General features: G+C 34.0%; 1 protein-coding gene across 6 annotated transcripts in view; it reads right to left on the bottom strand.

The window, feature by feature from the left end:
* The window catches only part of LOC122638040 (serine/threonine-protein kinase 25), a 93,854-nt gene that overhangs the window by 28,028 nt on the left and 38,512 nt on the right, over positions 1-27,314 (bottom strand). The window contains exons 1-3 of one of the 6 annotated variants that reach the window (XM_043830703.1): positions 12,122-12,325; positions 2,792-3,006; positions 2,020-2,661 (exon numbers count right to left, since the gene is read on the bottom strand). The exons of 3 other annotated variants lie outside the window; for them this stretch is intronic. In XM_043830703.1, coding sequence (XP_043686638.1) covers positions 2,020-2,328 — 309 coding nt within the window. In that variant the 5' untranslated portion in view covers positions 2,329-2,661; positions 2,792-3,006; positions 12,122-12,325. Of the gene's footprint in view, positions 1-2,019; positions 2,662-2,791; positions 3,007-12,121; positions 12,326-27,314 lie in introns of those variants that run through there. 2 more of the 6 variants (XM_043830791.1, XM_043830877.1) reach the window with 2 other exon arrangements.

Here is a 27,314-nt window from a genome sequence, read left to right as displayed (position 1 = left end):
CGTACATACGTATTTATTTATTTATTTATTTATGTATGTATGCATGTATGTATGCATGTATGTACGTACATACGTATTTATTTATTTATTTATTTATTTATGTATGTATGTATGTATTTATGTATATATATATATATATATATATATATATATACATAATATATATATATATGTACATTCGTACATATACTTAGAGTTCTACAGGTTATACACTTGATATCTTGAATTTTAATTGCAGTTCAATGGAAAGGAGATGTCGTGAAAGACTTTCGTATTCTTTGAGAATACTATCGTGAAGAAATACGATTTTTTTTCTTTTTTTTTTTGATGAAAAATATATAAAATAAATAAATAAAGAATAAAAAAGATGATAATAATAATGATGATGAACATAAGAATGTTTTAGATTACATTCGACAAGTTAATATTGTTTGAGATTAGATTATTTCTTTATCGAGTATAGTTTTGAATGTTTGTATAGAAAGAGAGAGAGAGAGAGAGAGAGAGAGAGAGAAATTGTTTGTAAAAAAATTGTTATATAATTGTTAAATAATATATATGAATGATTGCGTCTTGTATTCGACGTGTTAACATTATATGAGATTAGATTAATTCTATATCGTACAGATTTCTAAGTGTTTTAATAAAAATTAATAAAAAGGAAAAATTGTTTATAACAAATTGTCATACAATTGTTAAATAATATAAAGATAATATAACGGGGATTGTATATTATATTATTATCATGTACAGTTTTCAATGATAACGTGTACGGTATACAATGATAACGTTCGTTCAAGTGTTTCGTTTAAAAGAAAATTGTTTATGACAATTGTTTATAACAAATTTTCGTATGAAAATTATTAATCGTACATCGAGAATAGAAATTTTATATTAAATTGTATACATTTACAGTTATGTATATACTACATTACATTGGCCTTATACAGATACATTTTTATGAACGATATTATAAAGAAAATTGTTTATAACAAATAGCAATATAATTAATAATATAATTAATAATATTACATTTATATGGTACCACATTAATTTGACTTCATATAAATTTCTACGAGTTCAAACAAAACAAAACAAAACAAAAAGTTGTTATACGTTTTGTTAATGAAATATAGTTAAAAAATATAAAAAAATATTTTATCTTAAAATGTTTTTTTTTTCCTCTTTTTATTCGAAGTTTCTATGATTTTTAATTCCCAAGATATTTCGATGTAAATAAGTAGAGATTTTAAATGCCCATTGACCCACATAATTTCTTGGAAAAATACACTGGCCTATATAAATTCTTGGAAATTACGATCTTGAATGGGCCTCGAGCGACAGACAGTATTTTGTTCTTCTTTCATATTTTTCGCTACTACGGACTACGCACAGGTGTTGTATAGTATTACGAATTATGAATGAACAATATTTCCTAGACTATATCTTCGCAACGGACGCTCGTACAGAAATAAAAAAAAAAAAGCACCATTTTAAAGGAAATAACGTCGTCCTTCTAATTAAACGATTTACTATCCTCCATAAAACAAAAGCAATTTCACTTATATACGATTTTAGAAAATCGATATTCCATTAAAATTCAATGACGAGGTTCACAGTTAAGGGACAATACTATGAAAAGAGCAAGAAGAAGAAGGAAAAAAAAAGGAGAATGAAAAAAGAAAAAGAAAAGAAAGAAAGAAAAAAACCGGAGAAAAGAAAAAAAAAAAATAATAATAATAATAATAATAACAATAACACCGAGATTTACAAAGAGATAAAAGAGGTACGGTTCTCAACGAGGAGAAGGACGAAAGAAACCAAAAAAAAAGAGAGAGAGAGAGAGAGAGAGATACAGAAGGAAAAAAAAAGAAAAAAGAAAAAATGAAAGAAAAAAGGCTGACTGAATGAGAAATGATGGGAGGAGGGCAGGTGGCAGGTGGCAAAGGAAAGAGAGGCAAAGGGAGCAAAAGGGGCCCGGTTTCCTCGAGTTGGCAGCTCAAGAAGCAAGAGACTTACCGAAGGGGTGGTACTGCGATGCGTTCCGCCCCTAGAATGCGGATTAGAGTTCTTCGTATTGGCAGGACCATTGCCGCAGGCTCTTTGGCTCTCTCTTCTAGAGGGTGGTGGAGGTGGTGGTGGATGCGACAAAGGTCTTCCTCCGTTTCTCGGATGTTGCTGTTGCTGTTGTTGTTGAGAGGGTTGAAACTGGCCCCAGGATTGTCGAGGAAGATAACCGACGTAACCGCCGGATATAAATTGCGCCGAACCGTTCAAATGTGGTGGCGCCATTACTGCCGTCTGTTGCGGTTGACCGCCGTTTCTCATATTTTCTTTCTTCTATTGCCTTCTTTCTTTTTTTCTTTCTATTTTTCTTTGTTTTTTCTTCAAGCACGATTTTTTTCTCGTCTTCCAATCTCTTCCTTCATTCAACGTGATGAAAAAGAAGGGAATGAATGGTATAGATACGGATGGAAGGAAGGAAAAATGACGATGGTTAAGTCGCTATTTCCTTCCCTCGATATTGTTGAATTTGCTGATATTCTTGCCGATAATTACGATCCAATTGATCCTTATCGTCGTCCTTTCTCGACGCATGTCTTACTTTGTCCTTCGAAATCCCGATCATTTGATTCGCATGAGAAACGAATGCAACGCCAACTAAATTTGTCCATCAAAAAAGCATCTTTTATAAATTTCGTATCTGATCGTTCTTCGTTCGTTTGATTGTTCGTTCGTTCGTTCGTTCGTTCGTTTCTTTTTAATTAAAAAAATTATTTTTTCGTTTCACCTTTTCATTTACTCGTTCATTCACTCGTTCGTTCGCTCGCTCGTTCGCATGCTCACTACTTGTGTACTTTCTTTTCTTGTCTTTGGTAAACACGTTCACGCGATAATCGTTCTTTCTATACGTTGAGGAAACATCGTTAATTAGACGAACACGTCGTCATCGTCATCGTCGTCGTCCAGACGTTGCCACCAATGTTATATCTAATGTTTGATAAGCTAATAGAACGGAAAAACCGATGAAATAGGTACGTGTGAAACAAGAAATACAAAATTATCTTGGAAACTTTTTAATCCTAACGAGACGACGGAATTTTATAAACGACGGAGTTTACACATTCGAAAATATTTTCTAATCGGACGAAAAAAATATATCTAAATATATCTGTCAATGTAAAACGTTAATTATCGAGTTTTCAAGATAGCCGGAGATGTTACTTTACTATGCCTTTAGACTTGCAAATCGTATTCCCGTACGATCGGTGGAAAGAGATTGATGAAAAACGCGTTTTATACTAGAGCAATCAATTCGCCTTTTACTATGTGAGGATAAAAAAAAAAGAGAGAGAGAAAAAATTCATAACGAATTCAAAGCCACTACCGCGCCCTTATTTCGTAAATTCGTTTGAAATTCTTCTCGTAAAAATTCTTTTCGAACTATCAAGTCTCTCGTTTATAAACACGAATATTAAGAATAATCGTTTTTTCTTTTTTTTTCTTTTTTTTTTTTGCAAGAACTTTCGCCCTTTTCCCCCTCTATCCCGTTTTTAAATAATATTATAATCGCAGGAAAATCGAGGTTAGCTAAGAAAAAAAAAAAAAATAAATAAAACGTCGAAAGCAAAGACGAAACTACCGAAAGAAGAAATCGTTGCTAAACGAAGAAAAGCTTTTCATATTTCTTTTTTCTTTCTTTGTCGTATATACTACTTTGCTACTACTACTCTACTACCCTTATTATTCTCATCCAAGTAATTTACCTGGAGAATACAAAGCGAGTCTAAACCGTGTGCGGCTGCTGCTTCGCGAATTCAAAAAGTCCAGACAAAAAAGGTAGAGAACGTAAAAAGTAGGAAGAAGAAAAAAGAAAGAAAAAAAAAGAAAGGGAAAGAAAAGTGAGAGAGAGAGAGAGAGAGAGAGAGAGAGAGAGAGAATCAAAGCAAGCGGTAGAACGATGTGCGATGGTGCGAGCAAGGAAGGAATTTATGTCACGAAAAAAAATCACTTCCGAATGGTAAGCTTTTCCGTTTTTCTTTTCTATCTTTTTCTCTGTCCATCTGTCTCTCTCTTTCTCTCTCTTTCTCTCTCACACACTATCTCTTTTTCTCTCTTCCTTTCTTTTTTATTTTCTTCTTAAAGAGAAAAAAAAATAAATAAATAAAAAAAGAAGGAAAGAAAAAGAATGAAAAATCTAAGATCGGTGCGATGACACGATTCCTCTACTATCTTATAAAAAAAAATAGATCACACAGGTGGGAATGAAGGATTGATCGAAATTACTTGAAAAAAGAAAAGAAAAGAAAAGAAAAGAAAAGAAAACAAATCATCGAGAAATATCTAAAACTCTCGTTAACGCACGCTATTTACAAAAATAATATTCGATAAATATAGTTCGTTTTTGTTTTTTTTTTTTTCCTTTTCTTTCTTCACAGGTACAAGTTCATTGGCGTGACAGGCTATCGTTGTCCGTTAAAAATAGGGAAATCGATAGAGATAATGATCTAGGTCAAGCGGAAGGGTCAATTCTTTCATCGGTGTTAACGACGACGACGGTGATAAAATGCGAATGGAATATCAATTGACTACGACTATATGACGATAGAATCGACAGTCGTCAGTAAAAAATCTATAATAATAGCAAGAGAGAGAGAGAGAGAGAGAGAGAGAGAGAGACAGAGCCAAAGTTGAAGATCGCAAAAATCGCTGTTAAGATGCGATCAAGTAGGACTACTCGATCGATCGATAATGTAAATTTGAATTTGTATTAAAAGAGGACATATTCGCGAATCCATGAATATTCATCGAAAAACGAATCACGGCACTTGATCCAGTCAACTCGATCGATCATCGTTTCTTTTCTAATTTTTTTTTTTTTTTCTTTCTTACGTTAGTATTTTTTTGTTCGATATACATAATGAAATGTATCGAAATGATAATATCCAATTTGATTGAATTTCGATGTCTGATTAAATATTAGGTAATTATGATTTAATTCGTTTGGAGTAAATTCGAAAGTTTCGATAATCGATAGACACACGAAAAAACACACACACACAACATAGAGAAAGAGATCGACGTCTTGAAACCAATCGATCAGTTCCTATCGATCGCGCGAACGATGGATCACGCTCGAATAATTTTCAGGGTGACAGTTTCCGGCGGAAATACGCGTAACAACGTCGTAGAAAAGATCGAGTTTCGCTTTACTATCGATCCTGAAAGATGTATTACAATCGCACAAAAACATGTCGGTGATCTTGATATTAAAGGGAGCTATATCATCGATCATCTCGAATTGACGATTATTTCTCATCTCTTGTTTTTCTTCCCTTTTTCTTCTTTTTGTTTTTTCTGAGATCGAATCGAGTTTAAACTCGATAATCGAATCCACTTGAAGAGTGATAACGATATGTACATAAATCGACTAGTACCTATTTGGTAATCCGTTCACTTTATAAGTGACTTTCGTTTTCATTCGCAAACGAGAAATCTGGCCTTTGTCCTTACAACGTACAGCGAAAACGTGGGAACGTACGTGTTTTAAAACACAAAAGGAAAACGATGCGTTACGTTTATGAGAGTAGACTTGTAATTCGACTGTGCGTGCCTCGAATTAACGTTTTTTTCCTATCGAGATCACGAAAGAATAACTATTTCCTTTAACGATATGGATTCTTTCTATCTGTCTCTGTCTCTGTCTCTCTCTCTCTCTTTCTATCTATCGAAATTTTCAAAGAAAATTCTCAAAGAATATAATACACGTGCGAATAGTTCCATTCGAACGACTTCATTGTCTTAAGTAATTTATTCAAGAAATTGAATTTTACGTTGAGAAAGCGATCGTGGAAAAAACCTTCGTTTTTATCGGAAAATGAAAAGTGTTTCTTTTTGGGATTTTATTTTTTTTTTTCCTATTTGTTATCTCTCTTTTTCTTTCCTCCTCTTCTTTTTCGAATACAACGCGTCGATCACGTTCTCGTATCGTCCGTTAGTTCGAGAATAATTGGGACGTGATAGAGAAACACCTGTGTGTGCACGTGGAGAACAACGATACTCGAATGCAACTACTTTCCTAAGTATACACATACACCACATACATTAACATACACGCACACGCACACATTCATATGTATCGTATATACGATACGCGTCCATCTCACATTCGTACGACCGTTTGGTATGCCTTTGACGAGCTTTAATTGTTAATCGTGACGCGTAAACGGATATACGAAAGAGTCTCTTTATTAGGATACACCACACGAAGTTGCCATGGGGATCATAAGTGACTTTTTACGGTGCACTATATTCCCGTCCTATATTTATGATCTCAATTTTTATATAATCAATAAGGCGCAAAAACCATATTTTTCTTTTTTGTTTCGGTAAATAAATTTATTCGAAAAGAAAGAAAGAAAAAAAAAAAAAAGGAAAAAGAAAAAGAAGAAGAGCCATCTGAAACTTTTGCATGATATTTACGTCAGCTCAAAGCAAGGATTGAATTAAAAGAGTAATTTAATATAAATATAAAATTTAGTATCAGCAAAAATAGTTCACTCGGTAAATTTCACACACATATATATATATATATATTTATTTATTTATATATATATGTATACATAAAAAAAAGAAAGAAAAAAAAGAGAAAAAGTAGAAAGAAAAATTGACTAAATTGACGAAATTCAATCTCCTAGTTCGAGATGCATGAATTCGATATTAGCGCACTAAATATTTTGGAAAAAAAATATACCAAATCTCTCTCTCTCTCTCTCTCTCTCTCTCTCTGTCTCTTTCATGTGATTTTCGAATGAAAGAAAAACTGTTACGTATCATCGCGAAAATAAAGCTTCTCTTCGTGCAATACAAACGTTCTACGGGAAAAACTCGAATGAGAGCGCTTTTTAATATCGCGGAAAAAATCTGAAACGAGAGAGAGAGAGAGAGAGAGAGAGAGAGAGAGAGAGAAAAGGGAAAGATAGAAAGAAAGAAGAATGAAACAACGCGTTGAAGTTAGACGGCTGGATTTCAAGCGTGGAGAAACGTCGGTTTAGAAGAACGTTGGTTACGCCAGATTTTTGCCGGTTTTCTCCGCGCGCCATGGCTTCTACATTCTCGCAAGAAAAAGAAGGAAAAAAAAATAGAAAAAAAAAGAAGTAAAAAAAAAAACGTAAAAAAAATCAACAGAAAAAAAGACGAAAAAGAAAAAAGAAAAAAGAAAAAGAAAAAAGAAAAAGAAAACGAGTAGGAAAGAGTAAAATAGAAAAAAGAAGAGAAGAGAAGAGAAGAGAAGAGAAGAGAAGAGAAGAGAAGAGAAGAGAAGAGAAGAGAAGAGAAGAGAAGAGAAGAGAAGAGGAGCTTTCACGATCTGGGAGCGTGCATGAAGAAGACACTTATCTATGGCGTTTGCCTTCGTATTACGTCCTTCCAGTGCTCGGAAACGACGCGTTGCCGGCGTAATCCCCTTAATCGTGCTTACACACGCTCATCCACGAATGCTTCAACCTACCACGAGATATCTCTGGAAAGGAGGTAAAAAAAATAACAGGCACACGCACATACACCTACACACACGACTCCGAAATACAGCTTAAAACTCGTTTCGGTGTTCGACGTAAATCGTACAACGTACAACCGGGACTCTGTGTTCTTCTAATCCTATTGGGTAAATTCGAAAATACAGAAATAAGTAAATAAATAAATAAATAAATAAATAAATAAATAAACGGTGAAAAAGAATATTCCAGTATTAAGAAGTTCATCGGACTTCTTTCTTTCTTTCTTTTTTTTTTTTTGGTTTCTTATTTTTCTTTTTCCTAGCGCAAATTTTAATTACGTGGAAATCGATCTATGTATATTTGAAAAAAAAAAAAAAAAAGAAAGAAAGAAAAAACGATGTCCTTCGTGAGCTTCGTTTGAAACCAACGTCCATCACCCCCCCCCCCACATCCTCCCCCTTTCCCGGCCATCCGAACATTTTCATTAACGAACGGTCAGGAGTAACGCGTCTCGTGCGACGTCGAACGCCATTTGGCATAACGGTATCGCGTTTCTCTCCTCCCTCTCTCCCTCCCAATTCCCCCACTACCCCATTCCCTCCCCCTGCTCCTCCTCCTACCTCCTAACGATGGACTCGCTCGTTCGTTCGCTTTTACGGCTAACGTTTCTTCCTTCAGCCCATTGGGAGAGCTTTTTTCTCACGGTTTCTCGTTAAACCCTACGTTTAACCACAGCGTACAGCTAGTTTAATTATTTTTCTTTTCTTTTTCATTTTTTCTCTTTCCTTTTTTCTTCTTTTTCTTCTTTGAAGGGTCAAGCGAACTTCCGACGAAATTGAAAGAAAGAGAAAAAGGGGGAAAAGAAATGCATAAAAAGCTACGAACACCGTACAAGGACTTAATTGATCTCAATTTTGTTTCAGTTTAGTTGAACTCTTTTTTTGTTTCGTTTGTTTGTTTTATTTTTTGTTTTATGTCGTATGTCTATTATTATCTAGCGGAGTCTACTACTCTTCCTTCGTAGATAGAAATTTTCACGGGTGACTTTTCTATCTTTGAACTAGATTTGTGGCTATGCCAGGAAACGTGCTAATAGACCGCAAGAAATGCATGCACAAAAGCTGGACGTGCTGCTAGCTAACGTGTTTGCGTCGTGTTCGTGTTCCTATGGGTGTGTATGCTCCTGAACGCATATGTATAACAACCGTCATGACTGCATTACGGTGAGATAAAAAAAAAAGAAAATAAAAAAATAAGGAAAAGAAGGGAAAGAACAGAAAAAAAAAAGAACGAAGAAGTATATCGGTCAGTGACTTTCGCTCGAGAAAACGCTCTCGGAAAGTATATGTACATATATATATATATATATATATATATATATATATATATATATATATATAACACGCAGCTTTTATGCTTCTTCAGTAGCGACGTTTTTATCATTTTATGAAAAAAAAAAGAAAAGTAAAAAAAAAAAAATGAGGGAAGAAAAAACTAAAAGAACAAGTTTTGTCTGGGTTCGAAAAGTTTAAAGCCGTTTTTAGATACAATTTTTCTTTGTTTTTTTTATTTTCTTTGTTTCTAATAAGTGCTCCTATCTTTATCTAACGTGTCACGTTTGAAATAGAAAAACGAATAGGATGGACTCATACTCGTGTACCTTAATTGTATAAAACTTATGAGTATACGAACTATAACAGGGATTTTCATAGATTTCTAAATATAAAAATATATTTATTACGATAAATATTACTTTTCACTTTATTTCGCGTCGATTTAAAAAATGACGACTCTCGTCGATCTCTAATTTTTAATTTTTTACGAATAAAACTATTTCGTGAAAAAGAGCAAAAAGGAAAAAGAAGAAGAAAAAGAAAAAGAAAAAGAAAAAGAATCAAGAAACAAACAAGAGAACAAGTATCTGACGTTCTCTAGTATATTCTTTTTCTTTCGAATCGTGTAAGTAACCAATTAGTACATATTAATATATCACGCAATGTATCTTTCATGATACATTTATTAATATATATAAATACTAATTTTTCACGATACATTTATTAATATATAAATATTACCTAAATAATTCTTACAATATATACATGTACACACACACACACACACACACACACGCACGCATGCAAAAGTTCATATCGTGTGCGTGAATAACCCATTAACTACATAAATACATCACGGTGTATATCTCTCTCTTTACAATGGATCTCGCAACCCTCTGTTTAGAAAGCAACCCTACAGTTTGAAAACCACTGAGGTAAGATTTCGCGAAATGTCTAATTTATATAACGCGTTGCAGTCTGGTCCGATCTCTTTTCCCTTTCCGCAGAGTGGCGGCCAGTGAAAGTGAAGGAGCACGGATAAGAAGGCAGAAGGCTTCTCCTCACCTCGCCTCACCTCGCCTAACATTCTCCTCTCCTTTCCTCTCCTCTCCTCTCCTCTCCTCGTCACTTCTTTCCTCTCTCCTTTCCTCTCCCTTCCTCCCTTGAGAGCTCGACGATGGATACGCTGCGATAACGCGAATCGCCGCCAAGAGAACTCGTTTCTCTTCTCGTGCGATTCAATGGAAATGATCGAAACGTATATCGATCTTTTCTGTTCTTTTCTTTCCCCTTTTTATTTCTTGTTTAACATTGTTATTATTATTATTATTATTATTATTATTATTATTATTATTATTATCCTACGACACGTACGACAACGAATCGTTCCTTCGAAATCTTACGCTTTCGATTCTTTCGATCAATAGATCTAAATCAACATTGTACGAATACATTTTTCTTGCTCCGACATTTTTCTTTAACCAATAAAAAAGTCATCTCGATCGAAGAATTCCGATCAATGCGGATTTGCAAATAGTTAACTTGGTCGATATTACCACGCTCGACGTGATAATATTTTCTTTTGGAATTTCACGGGAAAAAAGAAGAAAGAGGAAAAATAACTTTTTTATTTACGTGGGAATATTTTCAACTGCGGTTTTATCGTTACGGATTTTTACGGTTAATATGATCTTTCGATCGGTTTGGCAAATGAATGATTTCCTTCTTTTCTTTTTTCTTTTTTTTTTTTTTTTTTTTACTTTTAAGAGGATCAATGAAATAGCCGTGCAGAGTACGTCGACCTTGGCTCGTAAATCCTTCGTCTCGATAATCTCTCTCTTTTCTCTCTTTTTTAAATCTCTAAGTTCCATCGAAATTTATCGCTTTATCGAGTCTACCCAGAGAGGTAAAATCCAAAAAGGAAGAAAAAGAAAATATCGTTGATGAGTATTACCAGTACGCTTTCCTAATTAATCGTTCTCCTCGAAGAACATTTTTTTCGTTTATGAAGTACGAACTAAAAGTCGGATTGAGTAACTATCACTTTCGCTCGTTTCACTTCGATCTTTTTCAACGATTTTGAAAAGTCTGAATCTATTTGCCAAGCACTCTGTCTCTTACTACTACGTAATATACTACGCGATGGGATAATGAAACGAAAGAAAGATTGAGGTCGATCCATTAGATTTTAAGTTACTTTTTTGTTTTTTTTTTTTTTTTATTTTTCCTTCTTTTTTTTTCGTACGACGAAAGAAGAATCTTCTTTCTCTTTCGAGGAGAAAGAGGAAAATAATAAAAAAAAAAAGAGAGACAGAGAGAATATCAAAAAAAAAAAAAAAAAAAAAGAGATCGGATACTCTCGGATCGGAAGAATAATTATTTCGAGTAGCCACCTTATTCCAGCACTCGACCACGACGTTCCTAGCCGTGCCCCTAACTTCCCCCTTTCTCCCCGACTCGTCCCTTACCCACCCCCACCCACTTCGCTTCGCCCGCGCGCCGCACGTTACCCATTTTATGCTCTAGATAATATAGCCCCGCCATAGGAAAATAAACCTAGCGTGCCCGAAAACACACTACCTTACTTACTTACTTACTTACTTACTTATTTACTACATATTGTCTATTTAAAAACGTTCGGTCGGGATAACGTTAATACTCGAGCAAGCGAACGAGCGAGCAAGTTTGATCGATAAATGATCGATAGACTTTTGAAAAACTTTTAAAGCCCTTTAAACAATCTTGAAACTCTTTAATCCAGATAATCTATATTCTTCTTTCTAAAAATTGTACGCTCGTCCTTTAAATTCTATTTCTTCGATGAAAATAAAAAGAGAGATAGACGAATAGATAGATGAAAAGAGAAAGAGATAAAGAGAGAGAAAGAGAGAGAGAGAGAGATTTCTTTCGAGAATTTGAACTCTTTAAAGCAGGATCATCTTCTTCTTTTTTTACTTCCCTTTTTCTTTTTTGCGAAAAATAATATAACTGACCCGTTGATCGATATATACAAGAAAAAAATGAAGAAGAAGAAGAAAGAAATTAGAAAAATAATAAAAATAAGCGGGCTAGTAGAAAACGGTGATCGAGTTCAGCTTAGGAAGCAGGGCGAACGTCCGGTGCGATAACATATGTTTTATAAGCGTAACGCGTGCACCAACGTAGTGCATCCGTATACGCTGCTTTTGCGTTCGACATTCTGATATCGAACGAACATTTCTTCCTTTCTCTCTCTCTCTCTCTCTCTCTCTCTCTCTTTTACTCTAGCTCTCGCGTTAGAAAATTTACCGTTGTTATTCGACACCCTTTCTTTCAAACACGACACTTAATCATTTCCCTTTAGTATCCTTTCTTCTTTCTCTTCCAATATCTTTTTTCTTTCCTTTTTGATATATTAATCCATTTTCCTGTTTTTATCCCGTACACTTTACACTTCGACACGTTCGTTTTAATCGCTTATCTTTTTCTTTTCTTCTTTTTTCTCTTCTTCCTTATTTCTTTTTTTTTTTCTTTTTTTTTTTTTCAAACTCTCGCGTGTAAGATTAACAACTATTTTAATATATCGCTACGATGTTTCGTAATATGTTATTATCGGTTTATCGATGCACATAAGCACACGCGAAGAAGAACAAAAGGAAAAAAGAAAAATAAGAATAACAATAATAATACAAATAGAAAAGGTAATAGTAACAGGCAACGTTTCGTTAGAGAAGTTCGCTCCGAGTGTCGGTTATTGTCCGCGGTTGCCTTCGAACTGACACGCGGTGCAGCCGCGCGAAGAAAGCCGCGGGAGAGTTGTCCGTCGCTCGTTGCTAAAGGAGTAGGGATAACGCGAGAGTGGATTACTCGTTTGATGCTCGCCAAGAAAAGGACACCCGTTATAGTACGATCGTTTCTCTGTAAGAAACCTCCGACGTCTAGCACGCCCACCATACGAATGATTCGTCCTTGCTGCGATGCTCTTCGAAGATACATATATATGTGTACATGATCGTGTGCGTATACGTTTACGTGTGAAACTATACAACGAACGAACTTATTTTTGTTCCTTATTCATACTTAAAAATTCTATTACAATCTTGTATACATTTGTATTTAAATAAATCGTCCGCATTTCTTTTCATTATTTCTATACGTTCATTCGCACGTATGATATACTCGTACGTTCAATTACGCGTTATGGTAATTTGTAAATTAAAAAAAAAAAAAAATGTTAATAAATAAGTATAAATGATATAAGAAAGATGTACTTAAAAATTGTATTACGATTTTGTTAAATACTCGAGATAAATCGCGATCGCTTTTCTTTTCGATATTTTTATATAATCATTCGCACGTATGATATATTCGTACGTTCAATTATACGCTATGGTAATTTGTAAATAAGAAGAAAAGTGAATAAATAAGTATAAATGATATAAGAAAGATATCTTATATGTATCGGTACCGGAGCAATCTTCGATTTGAATAGATTTAGAAATTAGGATTACCAGGCTGCACGCAAGAATTCTCTGAACCGCCTTTCGGTGCTATAAATGGATCGAGGTTCCATCGTTGAAGTCTTCTTCGAATCTGCGCCGCTCGTTAAATATCGTACGTAGATATAGAGAAAGAGATATTTATATATATATATATATGTACATACATTTACGTATATACGTATATAAACATATATACTTCGATGAATTTCTATTGAATACTTATTACGCACTTGGAGAAATCAGTTATAAGAGGAAACACCCGTTAGACGGAGAAGAAGCAAGCTCCTCCTACGAGTCCTTGAAAAGGTTGAAAGATCCCACTTCGGATCTTACGGATCCTTGGTCAGCACGACGATGACAATGATTACGAAATTACACGGTCTTCGATAATACTGGATGCTACGTTACGTCGATGATAATGCTCGATCATTCGCGATAAGACAAATTTCTTTTTAGAACTCGTGCACGTTCGATTTGTACACGTTTCCATTATATAAGCATTAGAATAACTTTGAACGAATTATTCGAAATTTTCTAACGATGTTTTCAGATAAATAAAATAAAATTATAATAATATAAATAAATAAATATATATATATATAAAGATAAAAGAAAATAAAATGACAAAATAAATAAAATAAAATAAATTTAGATAAATAAAGAAAAATATTGTTTCGATCGATCTAATTAAATTTTAGTGATATTTTCTATATACCTGTTGGCTTTCTTACTATCTCCTATATCTTTCTATGTGTCTATACATGTTTATGTTTCTATACATTCTATAAACATGCATATATGTGTGTGTGTGTGTGTGTATGTGTGCATGTATATATACGTGCATATACGTTCGCATACACGTTGGTAACTTATTACTTATTACCTTAATTTAAAATATATACTATATATGGTATATGTAACATCGACTCTCCCGACAAGCAAGCAATTTCACCGCTACTTTCTTTCCGCGATGTCGATGCGTTACATGTAATTATTATTGCCAAGATGATAATGGTGATGACGACGAAGACAACAATGACGATAATGGCAACGACGATGATGATAATGATTATGATAAAAATTGTAATCGTATTATGACGGTATATCAATTATCATGCGAGAACGAGGACAATACGAGAAAATTTGTTTCTACGTGAACACAATATCGTATTTTTATACGTATGTATTATTGTGAGATCTTTATAAAGAAATTTAGATTAAATATTATGACACAGTTTATCGTAAATATTTCTACATATCTCTCAGCCACTGTGTAGATAAGTAAAAAAAATTCTAAAAAAAATTAAAAAAAGAAAAAAAAAAAAACAGAGGAAAAGGAAAAAAAAGAATTACAATGAAATTACATCGATAACATCAAACTCGTTATTTTGCCAACAGGCAATGTATATCGTTTCCTGCATAACGATCTCATATTACGTAAAATCGGTAGACGTATTCGTTTCCGCGGAAGCGAATAAAAATTAAATATTAATACTTCTCCTCTCTCTCTCTCTCTCTCTCTCTCTCTCTCTCTCTCTCTCTCTCTCTCTCTCTGTCTCTCTATCTTTATTTTACTTTTACCGAGCCACTCGTCCCAGGTCGTTCGCGATCCCTTCACTTTTCACATAATATAATCCGTGTGCGAATGTATTACACGATTTAATAACTAGAGCGACCACAGCCATTTCTCATTTACGTACTTAATTGCCAACAGATCCAACCTTCATAATTACGGACGGGAATTATTTTTTTTCTTGGTAATACGTTCCTCCGAAGATGAATCACGTTTAGCGTTCTTTTCTCCAAACAATATTTTTATGATCTGTATAACATACAGCTCAGTCTTTGCAAAGAAAGGAAATAAAAGAAAAGAAGAAAACAAAATATTATATATATATAGTTAATGTGTGAGCTAATTGGAAAAATATATTCGTGTTACATACATTCATTTATCGTCAGCACGATCGACGAAATGGATTTTCTTGTCTCATCGAGAAACTTCCCCTTCCAGTTTTATAATAATATTTGATTTTAATCGAAACGAAAAAGGTGCTCCGACAGAAATGAATTCTCTTTCTCTCTTTCTCTCTTATTCTCTCCCTCTCTCTCCTTCTCCCCCTTTCATCACGATCGTCTAGATAATGGAGTTTCTACCGAGAGACGGATTAAGCATTTGGAGATCCCAAGTGAAATCTGATTTCGAAGAACTTTCCATTTAAAGTATTCAAAGTTTGTAATAAGATATAAGAAATAAGAAAACTTTCTTTTTAATTCTAAAATTTCGTAAATTGTTCATCGATCCACACATACACACATTTTTTAATCATTTTTGAACGTACATATAACATCGTCATACACACGCACACACACACACATATATATATATATCTTCAAATGATATATATACTTCATTCTTGTCACGATAGCGAGCAAACAAGTAAATTCAGTTTGACGTTAGCCGCACACCGCAACTAACGATCCTCGTTCAAACTCGAAACCTTTTCGAAATCGATCACACAACCACCAACCAAGCAAGCAAAAGTGACCAATTTGACCCTCTCCCACTTTGTCACCCCATCCTATCCCATCCCATCCCATCCCATCCCATTCCACTTCCAAACGAATTACAAAATCCTCCGCGTAAGGAGGACCAGATCGTTGAATCTAAGCGTTTGTGCGCTCTAAGTAGGCTCTATGGATACTAACTGGGGGACTCGAGGACCGTGAAGAATTTTGCAATCGACACTCCGTGACCGAAGCTATCGAACTCGAGCGATCGACCGCGCCGTGTCGAGACGTACCGTGAAATCGATAACACGCTTAGAGAAAGAGAATAATAAACGAGCTCGCCTCGCAGCGGGTTATCGACAGTCTCGTCGAGAAGAGAACGTGGTCGAAGCAGTCGATAGAAACGATATCTCTCTTCCGTCTCTGTGTCGATCTAAACATAAAACAAATAAAAAAGAACCGAAGAAAATAAAGAAGTGTCTTTTTCTCTCTCTCTCTCTCTCTTTTCCTGCGATGCGCGCGCGTGTGTGTGTGTGTGTGTGTGTGATGAGAAAAAGAGAATAAAAGATATATCTTTTTCTTAAGCTAACGAGCCTTCAATATCTTTTTTTAGTCGTCGTATTTTTTATTGTCAAAGTTTTTTTTATTCCCGTCGGTTTCACCGACGTTGATTCGTTCGTTGGTTCGTTTCCCTTCGACATCCCTCGTCGTACTTTTCGAGACTGAAAGAGAATCAACAACAACAAGAGGGAAACTTTGAGAATGAACGAGAGAAAGAGAGAAAGATAGAGAAAGAGAAAGAGAGAAACTGTGATTAACGACGCGACGAAACAATAAATCCCACGGTTGTCTATAATAGCTTGTAAAGTTAAATCATTTCCCGAGGTGAAACTCCAAAGTAACTACACCGAACCGTTTCCCGCAGGGCGAGAACTTTTACGAGCAGACACGACGCGACTTCTAGAGACCAAAAGTCGTAGTAGCATCCTTCTTCTCCCATATTCTCCCTCCTTCTATCTCTCCTCCTCACCCACACACCCTCTTACTTCTCTCTCTCCGGACTACGGAGTAGTCCAAGTAAGTAAGTACTTACCTTTGTCCTACCTAAAACGTAGCTCCCATGTAGAACGTAATAACGCGTGCTACAACACACATGAATCAAAACTGTGCGAGTGTCATCCGACTATTAAATTTTAACGATATACCCGTATAACTACGCGTATATGTAATGAATTTCAAATGAAAAACCGAGAAGATATTTTGATATTCTAAAGGTCCAAAAGCTTCGCCGCGTTCTAAAGGTTTCTTACGAAATAACAGAAATATCGTGGCGCTTGTAAACGAGAAAATTGATGGATACGATTGACGTTCCTTTTTCTCCTCTCTTTTCCTTTTTTTTTCTTCTTTCTTTCTTTCTTGTTTATTTTTTTTTTTTTTTTTTGAAGAAAAAAATCGATCGAGGAAATACGTTCTCGATTGTGCCGTAAGAGATATGCATAGTCGAGAAGAGTAGAGTCGGTCAACGACACTCGCCAGACGACGTCGGCTATGTAACGGGTGTCTTGACAAATTTTGACTCGTTGTTTGGAAATCAACAACAAAAGAGAGAGAGAGAGAAAGAAAGAAAGAAAGAAAGAGAAATAAACAGACACAAAAATAGAGAAAGAGAAAGATAAAGAAATGAAAAAAAAAGAGAATAGAAAATAGAAGAAAGAGAACAAAAAAAAAAGCATTCAAGCAGTAATGACTTCCATATATACGAGATATATATAAATATATATACGTACATATCCAAACGTATACATGCATACGTACGTACGTATATATACATACGTATATATATATATATGTATATAGATATATACACACGTGTGTATTTTACATGCATTTTGCAATACTCCAGAATATCGTTGCACAAGCGTGCCTGCACAATGGCGCGAGTTATGGCCGAGTGAAAGGCGCCGAGATATCACGAGAGAGGCTCGGTCGTAGCGCACTAACACGAGTAATCGAGCGAATACGCGCGTCCAAGCGCGTACGTTTCTACCTGCGGCACACTAACATGATCTAGCCTAGTCTCTAAGTCTTTCTCTATGATCGTACGAGCTGCGTACGAACACAGTTATAACGGGTTAATATAAAGACTTCTATATATACGTATATATATATATGTGTGTGTATATATATATATATATATATATATATATATATATATATATTTATAGTCGTTGGTACGTGCTGTTGTTGTTGTTGTTGTTGTTGTTATTGTTGTTGTTGTTGTTTCGTGTAAGTGTGTTTATACAGAGCGAATATACGAAGAGACAGTTTAAAGACGATGAAAAAAGAGCGCAATGTATGAGACTCGATGCCACCAAGGGGGTGACATGATCCTCGTAATACGTCGTATAACCGATCGATATGCGTGTATGTATGTGTATGTGTGTATACTTGTCTTATCGTCTACGTCAGAAATACCTATATATTTATCAGCTAACTCCTTTGTGTATTTCTTTGACCCAATTGTCTAGACCGAATAAACGAAATTTATTATTTTAGTCTTCGAGAAATAAAGAAACAAATGTTGAGTAAAAATATCCTGAGAATTGTTTTATTTTGGGATTACTAAGATTTTACTTGATGATTTTACTTGAGATATTCGATTATTATACTATATTGATTCTATTGAATCAATCTTTAATTATATGAGTAAATTTTATATGGGAAAAGTTACAAGAGAATTTATTGTTATTTTATTATAATTATTTTCGAAAACATAAATATATATATATATATATTTTTTTTTTCTTATAAAAATATTCTCAACCCCTTTACCACTTTAGAACCGACATATCGACCTTATTTAGGTTCTCCGAAAAATATGTTGAACCGATATATCGTCTCTCCATTTTTAATATAATTTAAACACATATAGTGACATTTTACTTCATTTTATATTTCACTTGAAACTATCTACATATTTCACAATAAAATAAAATAAAATAAAAATGAAAAAAATATCAATAACGTGAAAATATTTGTATTTTGCAAAGAAATATATTGATTTTAATAGATACCTCAAATATCGCATATTTTGTCAATGAATATTTTGGAGGATATTCGAAAAACTTATAAGGTAGTATAAACCTTGAGAAATTTTATTAATTTTAAAATCATTAAAAATCGATGAGCCGTGGTAACTTACCTACTCGGTGACTGCGTGCTATATATATTGACCTACGAAAGTCAACCTCTAAATAAGTTTTGCCCTCTTACGATCGTCGTAAATTCAAATTCTTTCTCGTGCCAAAAAGCTCCGTCGTATCTTTAACGAAAAGGGAAGTTCCTATATTCAAGCCAAAATTATTGAAATTTACGGACTTTCCGTCTATGTATCATTCATATGTTACGAATATAATTTATCACCATCGTTTTCTCTAATCGTATGTAGTCGTCGAAAATTTAATATTTCTTCGAAATCGGAACAACAAGATTTTCTTCCCAGAAAGCACAGAGGTCGATTTTGATATTTTATGACACGCGAGCTTCGAACGAAGAGAAAATGATATTACGAGACAGTGTGCGTCTAGAGAGCAGTTAGAGTATTAAAGACTGTACCAGCGAGCGTTCGTTCCTTTCAAATGTCACTTCGACATTTGACGAGGTCAACCTGGTGTACACGGTGTTCACCGATGTCGTAACGCGTTTCAAATCGGACATTATATTATTATTATTATTATTATTATTATTATTATTATTATTATTGATATCAGAAATAATATTAAAAAATTAATTGGAATTTCTAAGAGAAAAAGAAAACAAAAAAAAAAAAAAAGAGAAAAAAAAATGAAAGAAGAAAAATAAATATTTCATTTGTCTGTTGTACAATATAATATATTCTACAATAGATGCAAAAATAATCGCTGTTTTTATCACTTCACTCGACGCGTTGAAATCGCGATTATTTTTGCATCTATTACGGAATATATCATATCGTAGAATAGATAAGTGAAATATTTGTTCTGTTTCTTCTCCTCCTTCTTTTCTGGTTTCTTCTTTTTCTCCTTAGAAATTTCTTTTCATTTTTAAATATTACTTTTGATATCGATTATTTATTTACAATATTTCGTTCTTAAGGGTTGCCAACATATACCACCATTAATAGACGGATACGATTTGTAGAAAGAGCTTCGATCGGCTCGATCGAATGCGAGTAACGTGTTTCACCGGAGATGAATTTAACCAACGGATTAATTTCTTCTGCAAACACTATGCTTCGATTTAACCGAATTTGGTTGTCCTCTGTTGGATCGAGATTTACGTGGGAAACGTCACGAGGCGACAATTACTATCGCTGCGAAACTGTTATTTACTTTGAACAGCAAACTTCATCTAACCGGTGTACTGCAATCACACAAATTTCGAGAACTGTCAAGGAAAATCATAACGAGTTCGATGATTCGTGGATCGAATTACCTCGTACGTCGATGTTATCAAAGGAAAAATCATCGTGTTGATTCACGATACAATTATTAAACCGATATCGCATTGAAATCATTCTTAAATTTGAATAACGAATATAAAACCAAAAGGATTCGTTTTACGCTGATTACATTAGAAAGATTTTATTGGAACAGACGAAACTCGTTTATTCAATCTTAAAACGTATCCTCTATCGAGGCGTTGAAACATCAAACGATTCGAATTACCGTTATATATATATATATATCAAAGCGATCAGCATCGTCTCTCGTTTTTCCAATGAACCCTCAAGGGATTTCGAAATTTCCCATTAAATGCATCGTAATAAAAGTAGATAGTAGTCTAATTCGTGAAAACGTGATTTATCTGTGTCGCTTTTGCCAATAGAAAATTCACTCTTATCGATGTACATATGTGTGTATGTATGTATGAATGAATATGTATATATATATATACATATAATAAATAACATACATCAAAATGCGATTTGATCTTTAATAAATAGAGTATAAGTTCGATCGATCGAAAGAATATCGAAAGAATATCGAAGGAATATCGAAGGATTATCTATGGACATGTTTTAACTCATCCTCTTCCATTCTCTTACCATACCACTCAGTCTACTTCTTGTTGTTAAGAGAGTCTTAGGAATCATGCCAATTTCTGCATTTACCAGAGAACCACCAACTTCGATACCATGACTACTACCATCACCGAGTCTCGATTTTCGAGGGGTAAGAAAGAAAGGATGCCAAGACAGGATAAAAGGCTCTTCATGGGAATTCTAGTACGGTGGGAATACTCGAATTTTCTGGACACGTGAAAACCGACTTGATCCGAAGAAGAGAAAGAGAGAGAGAGAGAGAGAGGGAAATAAATAAATAAATAAATAAATAAATAAATAAAAAGAAAGAAAGAAAGAACGAATACACGAAGACGTTTCTTCAGACGTTATATCATGGAAAATCGAAGAACACGACGTTCGAAAAACGAATGAGATGTTCTTTTCTGAAAAATGTTTTGTCAAAAGAAAGATTAACGAGAAAAGGATAGTGAAAGATAGAGAGAAAGAGATCATTATATACGATGTCTTGAATAAAAAGCAAGCTCGAGTATTCTTCGGTACATCGCTTTAAAGTAAGTAGGATTAATAGACTCGAATGAAAAGACTCGAAAGTGGACCTATCCCTACCGCGAAAAAGATGAAAGGGAATTTATAAAAATTTGAAAGAGGTGCTACTTTGAAAGGTACGCTTCGTATAATAAAAACGATATTGAGCGCTTAAAAGTATCTCACGAGTCTCGAAATCGAGCGACATGATCTTTACGATTATATCAAAAGGATCGTGGAGTTGGTAGGAAGAAAGAAAAAATAAATAAATAAATAAATAAATAAATAAATAAATAAATTTAGGACTGCCCGCGAACAGAGTTTGTTACTATTGAAAATATTTTCTTGATGAAAAACATCTCGTATTTAATTGATAATTAATCGTTGAAACGACCATGAAAAATGCTCGCTGCTTTGTAATATTTATCAGAGTGTTAAGTATGAATTTATTTAGTATAAGTTAAAAATTCATATATCCTGGCATATATCATTCACGAAAGAGAATGTATCCGTTTGTTATACACACGTCATTTATCGAAACAAGCCCCCATAAGATCAAAACAAGCACATATATCAGTATACGCTTTTATTAGCATCTGGTCACACCCTTGTAACCTACCACTCTCTTGATATTAAACTTTCCAGGAAAGTAACGAAAAAGAAATTCATGGGTAATGTGCTTAGTGACGCACGAACGTAGGTAATAGCGATATTACCTTACGTTTATCACCGTAAAAACAGTTCGAGTTGGATAAAAAAAGAAAGAAAGAAAAAAAAAAAAAAATAAAGGAAGAAAGAAAAAAGAATTTTCATCTAGTAGATTTCAGCAGTCGTGTTAAAGTTTAAAGATTTCGCGTTAATATCTCTATTCGAGAGATATCAAAAGGATCCACTTGCAGGATTCTCGTAATCCTTGCTTTTAAGCACGAGTCCAATAGGGTTTATCCTCGACCCAAAAACCTTATTTTTTGAATTAAACGATGTTCAACGTTGTCGGTCCACTTTGTAGATATATACATACATATATATATATATACATACACACACATATATATCCGAAATCCTCTTCTTCTACGAAGACTATAATTTTATCTTTATACAACCATCATTTACCGAATTAAAGAGAAAGATAGAGAGAAAGAAAGAAAGAAAGAGAGAGAGAGAGAAAGAGAGAGAATCGGTCGAGGAAAGATCATTGGATACACTTGTCAGTAATTTACTAAATCGCGACGACGATAGATCGTAAAACCGAAATCCTAGCTAATCCTCCTTTCCTACTTCTACGTACGTTCTAACTTTACGAGGATAATCAAACTCCGGCACCGATTAATCGTGGCTTTCCTTGATATCGAGAAACTCTTACTAAGTGGAAACGAATGAGGTCTACTAGCTGATCGACAAACTCGTTACATCGTTATCATTAGACGACTACTTGGCCCTTTACTCGACTATTAGTAACTTGTAGTTGTTACTCTAATACCAGAAGGGCTTCCTGTTGCTATATAAAGGGGGAAGTCAGCACAGACTGCATTAATGGCCAACGATGTAAGCACTTAACGGTGTAACTACAGCGGACATTGCAAATACGGCTAATTACCGAGAGAGTATATCGACCTCGAATAAAGAGAAAGAGAGAGAGAGAGAGAGAGAGAGAGAGAGAGAAAGAGAGAGAGAGAGAGGGGAAGAAAGGAAAAAAAGAGACATCTCTTTCTCTTTTTTAATTTTTGATTACCCTTCTACCGTCCTATCTATCGTATCAGAAAACATTCTGACTTTTCAAAAATTTCTACAAATTTCTACAAATTTCTACACCATAAATTTACTCTCATTCTGCGATTAATTACAAACTTTTATACATTTTTAAACTTAACAAGTGCAATTAATTTATTTTCCCCGTACTTCAATTAATATTATGATTTTTTTTTTTAATTATTATTATTTTAATTAATATTATTAATATGTTAATATTATTATCATTGTTCCTTTTTTCTTCTTCTTCTTCTTCTTCTTTTTTAATTATTTTCCTGAGCCAACGAGTTTTTCAAGCAAAAAGCGAATATTTAAATGTTTCTCAAAAGTATAATTAATTCGTTAAGGCCGACTTTAACGAACGCGTTCAAGAACAATAGATAAGAGAAATGGATCGGCGAGGAGGAGGTTGGTAGAAAAGAGTAGTGAGGATGGTGATGAGTTAGAGAGAAGGGTGGGAGAGACCAAAGGATGCCGAAACGAAAACATTCCTCCTTTGCTAAGAACTAATCGATTATTCCTCATCTTAAAGATCCGTTCGTGTAATAAATTTCATGAGAAGAATAAGTTAACGTCTTTATGGGTTTTTATCATGGCGATACTCGCTAAGTTGCAATAAATGTAACTTAACGTCTGAAAGGATTTTCCTTTGGGAAGCATTTCGGCCGAACGCCGGATGTTTATAAGTGCCGTATAAAAGGCCTGAAATATAGAATAAGCTAACAATGCACGGTTACTGTCATAGTTATACAGTGAATGCTGTTCACAAAGTTCTCTTTTGCCTTCTATCTCTGTCTCTCTCTGTCTCTCTCTCTCTCTCTCTCTCTCTCTCTCTCTCTGTCTCCCACTCTCTCTGTCTCAGTTTCTGTCTCTTAGTTTTTCCCAAGAGTATGTGACGTTTTAACGACTTCGTGAAAAATAAAAGACGCTGACAAACGGACCGTTTTCTATGTATATATGTATATATTTATGTTGGAAGTAAATGAGCGTACATGGTATATCCTACGATCCACTTTGACGTTAGAAACTATCGAAGCTAAGATAATATAATTTCTGTCATTTAACGATATACGGATAAATAAAATGACAAATTTTCTCGTTCTTCTTTAACCAAGAAGTAACACTTCGCTAACGTAAACGTAAATATATAATGAAAAAAATAATGAGAGACGCTTTTCAATCTATCCTCTCGTTTCTATAGCGTAAAACTTATGTTTCTTTTCTCTTTCTTTCTCTTTTTCTCTTTTTTTTTTTTTTTATCGAAATCATGTTTATACGTTTGATCGAAATACGTGTTAGATAGGATATCGATATTATTAGCATTAGATACTAACTAAGTAGTACTTTAATAGATCATTAATTTTTTTCAATCGCGTTTAATATCTATCGCGATAATAATTATCAGTTGAATGATCCGACTCTGACCGATCATATCTACTTAGTTTCACATTTTATCTTTAAACGTCGCAGAAACAATAATCCCTAAGGTATCGTCTAAAAGACCACGTTCTCGTAATTTTTCCCACGACGAAAAAAGATCTCGTCAGTCTTGTAAATTTTCAACGAAACATCTCACGTAAATTAATAATAAATCAATTAAGCGAGTGATTACAATTGTTAAGAAAACAAGAACGAAGAATCATTGGTAAATTTTTAATTACACAAAAAAAAAAGAACAAAAAAAAAAAAAAAGAAAAACTCACGAAAATAATAGAATACCATAGACGTTCGTAATTTTTTTGACTTACCGCGAAACATATGTATGGTAGCATTTGAAGAACTATATCTATGTACGAGATCTAAGGAAAAATAGATCCAAACGGAGTTTGTCTTCGTTGATTTGTTGTAGTACGTGATCGAAATAAAATTTACTTCGACGAAAATTTTTCATGGAGGATAGAAGAAGGATCAAGTTGTTCTTTTCGAGATAAGAGGAGGGAGGGGGGGGGGACAATGAACGAAAGTAAATAAATAAAGGAAAAGAAGAAAAAGAAGAAGGAAAAGAAGAAGAAGAAGAAGAAACGATTTTAACGATTTCGACGGCATTCGGAAGCATGGTCGTGTCGACGACACGCACGGAATTTTCACGGTAGGATTAGGGAGCAACGATCGGTTCGATTCGTCGACCTTTCTCGGCCAGCCGATTGCACAACGGCTGACAACAGTAGCACTTATCCCGTTACATCGAACCCTCTTTCCTTTCTCATTTCGTCGCGTTCCCGACGGCTCACTCGATTGCACTCAAGTGCCACCTTGCTCGATGTAATTAAATGCTTTTCTTTCCTTCTCTCCCCCTCCCTCCCCCTCTCTCTCTTTTTCACTCACTCATTTGCCCTCATACACACATTAAATGTATCTAGCAAATATTGTTATACAGAATAAAAATACGAAAAGACATATATATATATACTATATATATTAATAATTATTATATATATATATTATTATATATATTATATATAATATATACATGTACATATATGTGTATATATATAAACTCTTATATGTGTGTGTATATGTATGTATATATATATATATATATATATATATGTATGTATATTGAATATTATCTAAAGTTGATTCGTTATTACCTTTCAATTATTGGCACACCTGGTATACAGAAACGAGAAAGGTGAACGAGCTTGAGTAACAGTTTCACGGGGAATAGGAGAGGAGTTCGATAGGTCGATAACCGATAAGGTAAGAAAGTAATTTCCACGAGATCACATTAATCTAAAATCATTCGATTATCGTTCGAACAAACTCCAAGAGAAATATAATATTTATTTAATTTTCATTTAAACGAAAAACCAAAGAAATCGTTAAGATTATATCGTCGTGATGAAACAGACAACGTCTCGATCATTAGTAAGGGCTGGATAGAATAATCCGACATTATTTATTTTCTTTTCGAAATCATTTTTCTATGCGAATTCAATTTACACGTGAACGATTGAACGATAGTCATTAGTATCAACTAAAATGTCCTTTCATCCGATTGTATTGGTATTGTATCGATCTCAAATTTTTGAATACAGGTATGTCGTTTAAGTGACAAATATCTGAACCATTCAAAATTGTTTAGTGTATCGACGATCAAATATTCACATTCATTCCCTGATCATTCTCTCTCTCTTCTTTCTATTTCTCTTTCTTTCTCTCTCTCTCTCTCTCTCTCTCTCTCATAAATGACGATCGATCGTATAATGGTACTGATTTTGCGTTGAGATTTTCTCTTATGAACGGTCCCCTCTAACTGGCCACGTTTTCGAAGCCACATGATGTTTGCGAAAGCGGAATGGCCAGGCGATCGGACAACCAATTTGTCGAACATTAATCTCCCCGATTGCCGAAGTTAAACGAGCGTTCAACATAATCGGTCTGATTACAGCCGGGTTCTAACCATTGATTGTCCAAGCATAATTTCGGTAACACAAAATAGAATTACGAAGAGTAAACCTCGTAAACAATGCGACGACCGAAAGAGAATAAATTTTTGGTCGATCCACGGACGAAATGATTTAAACGTAATTTAAATTTATGCCCGATTGTCACGAGTAATCAAAAAAGAATAAAGAAAAGTAAAAAAAAAAAAAAAAAAAGAAAAGAAAAAAGAGAAAGAAACAAGAGAAAGATAGAACATAAGAGGTGGAAAAAAATACAATCTTAAATTAATTTTGAATCTAAACCTTTAAAGTGGCATTTAAAAATTGACAAAAAGCATCGATCTTTGAGGATCTGCAGTCGTTTAAAAAAGAAAAAAGAAAAAAAATGAAAAGAGAGAAGAAAGAAAGAATACGATATTAAATTAATTTTGAATTTAAACTTTTAAAGTGGCATTTAAAAATTGACAAAAAGGATCGATCTTTGACAAACTGCAATCGTTAAAAAACAAATTAAGTAACTACGATGTTCTAGGTATTTAATAAATAAAATAAGTACATAAGTATTCAAATAAAATAAATAAATAAATAAAATAGATATTAAAAATCGAGCGATCTCAAAATTACAAACTGTATAAGTGATATCGTCGTGCACGAGTACGAAACGAGAGTTACTTCTTTCTCTTTTTCTCTTTCTCTCCTCTCTCTTTCTCTCTCTCTCTCTCCTTCTTTCCGAGATAAAAATTGCTCGATCTTCTTTAATAGGATCG

Source organism: Vespula pensylvanica, chromosome 1 (assembly GCF_014466175.1).
Source record: "Vespula pensylvanica isolate Volc-1 chromosome 1, ASM1446617v1, whole genome shotgun sequence".
NCBI lineage: Eukaryota > Metazoa > Arthropoda > Insecta > Hymenoptera > Vespidae > Vespula > Vespula pensylvanica.
Note: the sequence above shows the minus strand (reverse complement) of the source record. Positions and strands in the feature narration are given on the sequence as shown.